This window comes from Macrobrachium nipponense, chromosome 2 (genome assembly GCF_015104395.2).
Source record: "Macrobrachium nipponense isolate FS-2020 chromosome 2, ASM1510439v2, whole genome shotgun sequence".
NCBI classification, from domain to species: Eukaryota; Metazoa; Arthropoda; class Malacostraca; order Decapoda; family Palaemonidae; genus Macrobrachium; species Macrobrachium nipponense.
The window spans coordinates 108,772,650-108,782,444 of record NC_087201.1 but is presented as its reverse complement, the minus strand read 5'-3'; the positions used below and the strand labels follow the sequence as shown (position 1 = coordinate 108,782,444).

The 9,795-nt window shown below is 38.3% G+C and overlaps 1 protein-coding gene across 2 annotated transcripts in view; it reads right to left on the bottom strand.

The window, feature by feature from the left end:
• Positions 1–1,089: 1,089 nt before the first annotated feature.
• The window catches only part of LOC135220901 (FMRFamide receptor-like), a 115,509-nt gene continuing 106,803 nt past the window's right edge, over positions 1,090–9,795 (bottom strand). For both annotated transcript variants that reach the window (XM_064258524.1, XM_064258525.1), the window contains one exon: positions 1,090–1,750. In XM_064258524.1, coding sequence (XP_064114594.1) covers positions 1,217–1,750 — 534 coding nt within the window. In that variant the 3' untranslated portion in view covers positions 1,090–1,216. The remainder of the gene's footprint in view (positions 1,751–9,795) is intronic.

The following is a 9,795-nucleotide window of genomic DNA, read 5'->3' as shown; positions in this document are numbered from 1 at the left end:
AGATCTTTTAGGAAGCTGATAGCAAGAGATGATTGAAGTCGAATTTAAGAGTTCGTTTTATGATGCCTTCAGGTATGAATGCAATGTGGAGTCATTTTTATTTATTTATTTTTTGAATGACTGGCATGGAGGATCTGGAAAGATAAAAAAAGTATGATAAGTGTTGGTACGAGTGATATCCAATAGCAGAAACTTAGCTTCTTATGTTGCTTCCAGAGAAAGAAATGCAAATCTCTCCATTTTCGAGTTTTTTATTTTCAGCATAGATGGTAAAGAAATCCAGAAAATCACAAGAAAAGACGTAACTGAGGAAATTCTCAATAGCAAATGCTATAAGAGAACCAAAATAATAGGCTGACACAAAATCTATACGCTAAAATTTTGTAAATTAAATGAAGATAGTCACTGGCGAAAAAAAAACTCAAGTAAAAGAATGTCCGAAATTACTTTTGGCACAATCGAGATTTCTGTACAGCGTATAATGCTGTATAAGCCACGGCCCGGTGGTGGCCTGTGTTGTTGGCACCTATAGCGGTCCCAGCACGATCATGGCTAGATTTAACTTTAAATGAGAGAAAAAAAAAAAAACTACCGTAGCCAGGGGGCTGGAATTTGGTATGTTTGATGATGGGAGGGTGGATGATCACCATACCAATTTGCAGCTCTGTAGCCTCAGTAATTTTTAAAATCTAAGGACGGATAGAAAAAGTACGGAAAATTGCCGACGGACAGACAAAGCCGGCACAATAGTTTTCTTTTACAGAAAACTAAAGAGAGATCACGAAAGTTCGTTGTTGCCATAGGTAGATACTCAGTATTTCTATGGCCCCTTTCTGGAATTATCTGTTGCCTTGGAACTGGCTATAACTCAACACGGTTGCAAACATATTAAGTGAACGGATGGAGCCATCGTGGAAGGAGCTGCCGAAGGGATACAGCAAGGCCAATGGGATACAAGAAGGCTCGTTCGTTTTCCTGTAAATCTATGTCCTTCCCATCACCATTATCCGGAACGATCACTTACCTTGGAATCTTTCTTAGAATGTTTGAAGATTCTTAAAGGATGGCGGAGATAAAGAAAAAAAAACCTATGATGCAGAATTCATTTAAAAGCATTTACACATTTATAGATCATAGACATTTCGCACACAGAAATATTTTTGGGTAATGAGCATTATCACAAGTATCTCTTAAACCTAAGTTCACTGGAACGTGCTTAATCGAAACACTGAGACGCGGACTGTTCTTTTTTATCGTATTCATAGAAGTCGTTTCTTCTGTTGTGGTAAGTGGACTCCACGGTTGTGTTCAGGGAGGTGCGAGGAGTCCCGTGTTTGGCCAAGGGGTGGCTTCGCCGGTGGCCGCTAGCAGTAGGCAGGCAGATGGTCTCTGTGGCTCCGCCGTTGGTCAAGAAGCGGGAAGGCTCGCAGTAGGCGCTGTTCGCGCGGTCCCTGGCCAAGGAACCCGGCAGTATCCTGGAGCAGAACATTTTCAAGAAGACTCTACGGAACTTCTGCCCGAAGATGCAATAAATGATGAAGTTCACCGAGGAATTGATCGTGACCAGCAGGTTGCTGGCGACGGTGAGTTCGTCGATGACGATACGCGACAACTCTAAAACGTTGATGATAAACGCCAGGACATTGCACAGGAAGAACACCGTGACGACCACCAGTAACATCACGGCCAGACCGATCTCTTTCCTCTCCAGCCTGCTCAGACGCTTGCGCTCCTGGTTAGCTGCTCGAACCTGCAACGAATGAGAGGTATTATTGATCTAGAAATCTGCACACACACTCGCACGCTACACAGTTTTTTTTTGTCTTTTTATTCATACACCTTTCGGAGTGCCCAGCCGAAATTTCTACCCCATGACCTTCTCTGCCCATTACAGTTGACTAACTACCAAACACTTAATTCAAGGGTACAATATAATTTTCAGATAACAAACTACAAGACACATATATAAAAGTTACTTAGTATCCCAGGGAACGTGCATGGTTTTAACTGAGAAATTAAAAGAGTAAACACTCCTGATACGGGAGAACAGGACAGATTTAGATAAAGAGGAGTCTGTGTATGTGTGAATAGAATTTTTGTCATGAACCAGTCATTTGAGAGATTTGAAAGGGAAGCAAAAAGCTCAGCATTTCGCACACGGTGCTAGAAAAAACTTATGCTAAAATCAATATTTATTATTATATATATATATATATATATTATATATATATATATACACTATATATATATATATATATATATATATATATATACACACTATATAATATATATATATATATATATATATATATCTATATATATATATCTATATATATATATAAGCGTGTGTGTGTATGTATATATATTCATATATACATGCATACATAGTGGTAAAGTGACATTTCAAGGAAAGGGAAGGCAGAAAGTAAACTACTACTATAACAATTAAAAACTACAATAGTAATGACGCTAGAATTAGTACAGCTAATTTTAGGAACAATAACTGACCGGCGACAATGATCATTATGTCAATATATGTCGAAGTTTTGGGGACATTTCGTATTTCCTTTAGGGCCCTTTTCTAGCTCTGAAGAAATTTGGAGGAGGATATATTCACAGGGGCAGACCATGGATTGATCTCTATCAATCGACCTAGCCGTAATATGAAGGAAGGCTCCTGTGTCATCTGAGACAAAGGAAATGGCATGGGGCTTGCAGCCAAATGTTTCCTCTCTCTAACATCATTATGAAATATTTTCTATTAATAATTACTGCTAATTCTACACCTTCTGCCTTTGCCGTTCATGCTGCTACCACTATAACTACTATTACTCATACTGTTACTACAAACGCTTCTACTGCTAATGCCCTGCTCTTAATATCAAAATGACAATTACTCTTGTTATTTTCCCAGAAAGCACCAAGGCAATCTGTTTATGGTGGAGGTGCTTGCTTATCTGTCTATTATATATATTATATATATATATCATATATATATATATATATATATATAATATATATATATTATATATAATATATGTTACAGGTAGATAGCGCAAACCAGGCATTTCGCAAACTCCCTGAAATTTCAGGCATATAGCGAAATGCACTTAGGGACATTTGATCTACTAGAGGCCAGTACTAAACACGGCGAAACACGCCGTGTTTAGTACTAGCCCCTGGGGTATCAAATGTCCGTAAATGCATCGTTATCTGTCTGAAATGTAAGGCAGTTCGTGGAAAGCCTGGTTGCGCTCTCTGCCTGTTATATGTGTTACAGGGAATATGTGAATTACAGGGATTTCACGTAATTCCTAGGGCATATGTGAAATAACCAATTCGCTCAGGAACATTTAATTCCAGAGAGCTAGTACTAAACACGGCGAAATAGTAATTCATCTACACTGTTTCGCCGTGTTTGGTACTAGTCCCTGGAGGATCAAATGCACTTAGGGACATTTGATCCACCCCGGGCTAGTACTAGACATGGCGAAATATATTTGACTTCCCAGGGGCTAGAACTAAACGGCAAAATACATTTGATTTCCCTGGGGCTAGAACTATATATGGCGAAACAGTGTAGATGAATCACTGTTTCACCTTGTTTAGTACTAGCCCTCGGGATCCAAATGTCCCTAAGCGAATTGTTCATTTCACATATTCTCTAGGGATTTCGTGAAATCCCTGATTTCTCATATTCTCTGTAACACGCACACACACATACATATATATATAGATATCTATATATATATATATATATATATATATATATATATATATATTATACTTATAGGGCACAATTTTTCACGGATACAACATTCATTGAATAGAATGGCTTTCTCACTGTTAACCAGCTTTTTTGAAATTGCTTCATATTTTCTAATTATTTTCTTTACTTCATTGTTCAGGTTACTAATGGACACATAATGGGGTTCTTCCATTTACTCCAGTATTTTTACACGCGACAGCTGTTTCGTCAACCTATACGTATTGACGTTATCAAGCGTACTGATACAAATATGTTGTTGTTGTTTAAGATTAAGCTGGCCTTGTGCAAGCACGCTCTTGCTCACAGAGCCAGCCCGTAACTGATACAAATATTGTTTTGTTGTTGTTAAGATTGAAGCTGGCCTTGTGCCAGCACGGGCTCTTGCTCACATAGAGCAGCCCGTAAATACAAATATGAGCCTACATGCGTTTTGTGACGTCATGAGGACGGAAAGGTAGTACAATTGCCAGATACCTATTTTTAAGTATTTACAAAAGACTATAGTGAAACATAGAATAAGACAAATAAATAAATATGTTAACAACAGAAATTATATAAAAAGTTGAAAGTAAGTTATTATAATACACATTATACATATATATATTAATTACATATATGTTTAATTCACTGAAAGTCAGTGTGCGCTCCTGTCCGCGTGTGGGGGTTTTGTTCCACGCGGTTGAAGGGCTGCCTCCTACACGAGGGCAAGGAACGGTCTGCCTCACGTTGGATGTTAAGGCTGGGACGTTGCATGGCGATGCTGACTGCTTCTGATATCAATAAACGATTGTAGTTGCCTTCCTTGTGTATTATTTGGTGTATGTGAGAAGTTCTTGTAATGATGGTTTTTTATTGTGGGTATCCACAAAGTGCTGATGAATGGCTCCTTGGTTTCTGTGGGCCTGCATGCGACGTTTGAGTGTGGTGGTTGTGTGTCCGATATAGCATTTTTGGGGGACTGACATTGCTCGTCAGCACAGACAAACTTGTATACTATATCAGATTTAACCTCTTTCTCCGTCGATGGGGCCGTACTATTTTTCATTACGGCCTCATTGGTAATGAAAAATAGTACGGCCCCATCGACGGAGAAAGAGGTTAAATCTGATATAGTATACAAGTTTGTCTGTGCTGACGAGCAATGTCAGTCCCCCAAAAATGCTATATCGGACACACAACCACCACACTCAAACGTCGCATGCAGGCCCACAGAAACCAAGGAGCCATTTCATCAGCACTTTGTGGATACCCACAATAAAAAAACCATCATTACAAGAACTTCTCACATACACCAAAATAATACACAAGGAAGGCAACTACAATCGTTTATTGATATCAGAAGCAGTCAGCATCGCCATGCCAACGTCCCCAGCCTTAACATCCAACGTGAGGCAGACCGTTCCTTGCCCTCGTGTAGGAGGCAGCCCTTCAACCGCGTGGAACAAAACCCCCACACGCGGACAGGAGCGCACACTGACTTTCAGTGAATTAAACATATATGTAATTAATATATATTTATGAATGTGTATATAATAACTTACTTTCAACTTTTCATATAATTTCTGTTGTTAACATATTTATTTATTTGTCTTATTTTATGTTTCACTATAGTCTTTTGTAATACTTAAAAATAGGTATCTGGCAATTGTACTACCTTTCCGTCCTCATGACGTCACAAAACGCATGTATTCTCTATTTGTATCTACGGGCTGCTCTATGAGCAAGAGCCCGTGCTGGCATAAAGCCAGCTTAATCCTAAACAACAAACAACATATTTGTATCAGTACGCTTGATAACGTCAATACGTATAGGTTGACGAAACAGCTGTCGCGTGTAAAAATACTGGAGTAAATGGAAGAACCCCAATATGTGTCCATTAGTAACCTGAACAATGAAGTAAAGAAAATAATTAGAAAATATGAAGCAATTTCAAAAAAGCTGGTTAACAGTGAGAAAGCCATTCTATTCAATGAATGTTTGTATATATATATATATATATATATATTATATATATGTATAATATATATATATACATATGATATATATATATATATATATATATATATATATATATATATATATACATATATATATATATATATATATATATATATGTGTGTGTGTGTGTGTGTGTGTGTGTGTGTGTGTGTATTTGTTGAGAAGTGGAATAATTCTTAGATGGTTGTTTTCCCCTCCTTACTGATCATTTGTGCCGTGCATGCATTCTGTCTCCATTATAGGAACCATTTTTCCAATAACCAATTTATCCTCATATTTGTCTGTATCTGCGGGAATGGTCACAAGACAAGTAAGGGAAGTTCCATTCAGAAAAGGAAAAAGCGAAAGGAAGTAACTTCAGCCCCCACCCCCTCCCCCCCCAAAAAATACATATTTTACCAATAAAACCCACACGAAGACGTTATATTCAGCACAACATTATTTTGTCACCTGTTCGTTCCCCAGCTATGAACATTTCCAGTTTATTCAACCGACTTTCTCTTACACATTTTCCCAGGCGTTACAATAGTCTTTGATCTTCCCGGGTCCTTTTCTTTTCAGTCCCTTATTTCATTCTTATGAGCATTTGTCGCTCCTCCCTGCAAATTTCTCAGGATATCTTTCCCAATGTAAGTTGTCCCTGTTTAAATTCAGTGCTCCGTAAGAGGGCAAAGTTAAAGAAACGGTGCTACTTGCTTTCTACTTGCTTTTTCATCCAGAATATAAAAGCAACATACACTAGTTACTACCCACCTGTATATACCGTATAAATGCAATACTCAACTACCATCTACTGATTCAGGGTTATTGCAGTTAGTGGTAATATCAACCCAAATATAGCTATGTGTTGAATCAGAGGAAGGACATAACTAAATACTTTAAGTGTTATGTCACCTAGCGAATCCACATATTTAGATATTATTCAGTAATTAAGTACAAAGAGGCAGATGGACGGTTTTGTTTTGTTTATTTTTGTTTGCACGGAACAAAAATAATTCAGCAATGGGACCGACGGCTTCCCGTGACTTCCGAACCACGTCGAGAGTGAACTTCTATCACCAGATATACACATCTCTGACTCCTCAATGGAATGGCCGAGAATCGAACTCGCGGTCACCGAGATAACAGGCAAAGACGGTTACAGAGTTTTTTTCTTTTCGTCATAAACGTACACTTGTTACTATTATATTAACTGAAACTGAACCACTCGGTTAATGTCGTCGTTTCTTCGAAACATCAAAACAGCTAATGTCATTGTGCCACATAAAACAGAGAACGAAAGTATTGCATATTGGCTGTATCGATAGGCTACGGACAAGCAAATATTCATGAAGAGACAGAGATACATCTTATGAAATTCAGGTTTTCGAGACAAGCACTTGGGCACTTCCGGCCATTAAGGGGATGAAGGCAGTGAAAAAAGGGGAGTTGGAGTGGTTGGACAGCATGATAAAGAGATCGAGAAAGCAAAGGAGGCGAATCGCAAAGATATTAGGGTGGAAGTGGGAGAAAACTTCACAGTTGGACTAAGAAGTAATAGATAGAGAAGTTGCACAGCAGGGTAGGAGAAAGGAAGCGGGAATGGCAGTAAAGTAAAAGAGTAAAAAGTGGTTTCACCCAGTGGCCGAAAGGATGCTGCAAACACTTCATTCATTTCTACAGTTCGCCATAAGTGAGGTGCAGAGAGAGAGAGAGAGAGAGAGAGAGAGAGAGAGAGACTATATCAAGAATATTACTGTCTTACAACCTGCTTCATGATATCGATATTTGGCACATTTGAATGTTCAGAAGTTGATAATAAAAGTAAAGATGCTACCTCGTGGGAAGGGGGGAAGAGGGGAAGAATTGGTACTTGAGGAGAGAGAGAGAGAAGAGCAGAGAGAGGCGGGAGGAGTTGAGAGAGGAGAAGCGAGGAGGAGTGGAGAGAGAGAGAGAGAGAGAGAGATTATACCAAGAATATTATTGTCTTACAACCTGCATCCTAATATCGATATTCGGCACATTTGAAGGTTCAGAAGTTCATAATAATAATAATAATAAAAGTAAAGATGGTACTTCGTGGGAAGTGGTGAAGAAGGGAAGAATTAGGGCTTGAGGAGAGGGAGAGAGAGAGAAAGAGAGAGAGAGAATAAAAAATGAAGCCACTGCCCTGCAATTTTTTCTTATACGTCTTTCAATAACTGTTCTCTAGCCTTTTGCGTTTACTCATGATACTCATTCCTCATGTATCGAGCTTCTAAGAATGTAATCTCTTGTCCCATTCGAACTTCTTTCGTTTAGACCAACTCCTGAAGCCTTCAGTTCTCAGAAGGGATTATGATTGATTTCTAAGTATTCGAGACTGTTGAATATGTATAAAGCGGATAACGCCCCGGGTCGCTGTTATTGTTGTTGTTGTTTATTGTTTCAAGGCCATTATTGCTTTTGTAGTTGTTGCCGTAGTGTTGAAGAGATAAGGTTATCACAGGAAACGTCGATTTCTACAACAAAGGCCTCCGCTGCTTTTCTCTCTCGGGAGAGATTATTCTGCTAATATTTTTATATATTCTTCTTTCTTTCTTTCTTTCTTTTCTTTCTTTTTAGAAAGAAAGAAAGGACCCTAGACATTTTCTCGGACGTTTATGTTTGCTGCGCCCACAGCTAATCAAAGCTTTGGAGTCCATTTGGGTGAAAGTAAGGAGCCTCTTGGTTTGACGAGGTTCTTTCTTTTTTATAGCTACATGAAATGTTTCGTTTTTTAAAATCAAGCTCTTATTTTAGAGCGATGTTTGAGTTAGCAATTACAAACATCCAAACATCATCGTTATTTGATCCTTACGAATGTCAATGGTACAGAAATGTTCTTAATGTAATACCAAACATTCCCATTCAACTGAGAGACATCACGAAAAGTTTCACTGTGGAAATGACAGAAGGTTATACAGAGGGATTCTTGAGTTGACGATTCCAAATCGTAACCGTTTGGTGAGGAAGCCCTGGACTTTTCTTATTCCGAAGAGCACTGGACTCTCTTTTCCATATTTCTAACCATTTCTAGACAGAAATGACCAAAGTAACATTAATAGGAAAGAAAAATAAAAGGGAAGCTTAACTAAGGCATGTGTTTACTGTTTTCCCACGGCCATAAAATGTACTGCCCCAATTAACTTTTTTGATATTGGGTGGTGAAAAGACTGCAATCTCTGAATAAAGGTGTGGGTGTAAAATTTAGTTATTAGCGAGATTTTTTATAACTTTGTTTTTTATCGTTGCCTTTTCTCCTAGCCTTGTTCATTTTGTACCTTTTATTTATTTTTTATTTTTTTGAGCAATTTAAAGGCAGATGAGCATTTATAAAGGAAGACATCAGCGAGAGTTATTATAAGTTTTGATTTATTGTTATCTTTTATTCAACCCTCTTAAAAGAATATGACTCAGATTATTAAATCTAAAGACATTTTTAGATAAGAAGAAAAGGCTTACATTTTAAAATACGAAATACCTAAATAGACTAACAATTTTTCCTTTTTGACGCCTTCCGCACATTGAATGATAACATATTTAGTAATGACGTAGGAAAGGAGCTACCTGAGGTAAGTTATCCTTACTATTGCAATGTCTTACCTGTCCTCAATCTCTCTGTGGAAGACTACCATAAACCCTTCGAAGAGTTGGTGCTGACCTTCTCTTCTTCATTCTCACCGCTATCCTAGGTTAAGAGGTTCTTCGGTTATCGCTAATTTGCTTCCCTAACACATCGGGCATGGTTTCAAGGTATGGCTAAGGTTATTTCATTGCCGGCATGTCCACAGTTCTCCGCGGAGGGCTTAGACTATGACAAAAGATGTCTAGTTGCAAGAAAACAGTTGTCCTTTTAGTTACTGTATCTAAAGCCAATAGCTTTTCTTTAAGTTGCAGGCTAAATGTAGATTCAGAAAACGCTAAGGCGTCCGAAAGGGTTGCAGCAAAGACACAATTCTACAAGCAATCTTTGAAATGGCCGCCCTAAATCAAGGAAGCATGGCACAGGAATGTGATGTAGTGTGCCA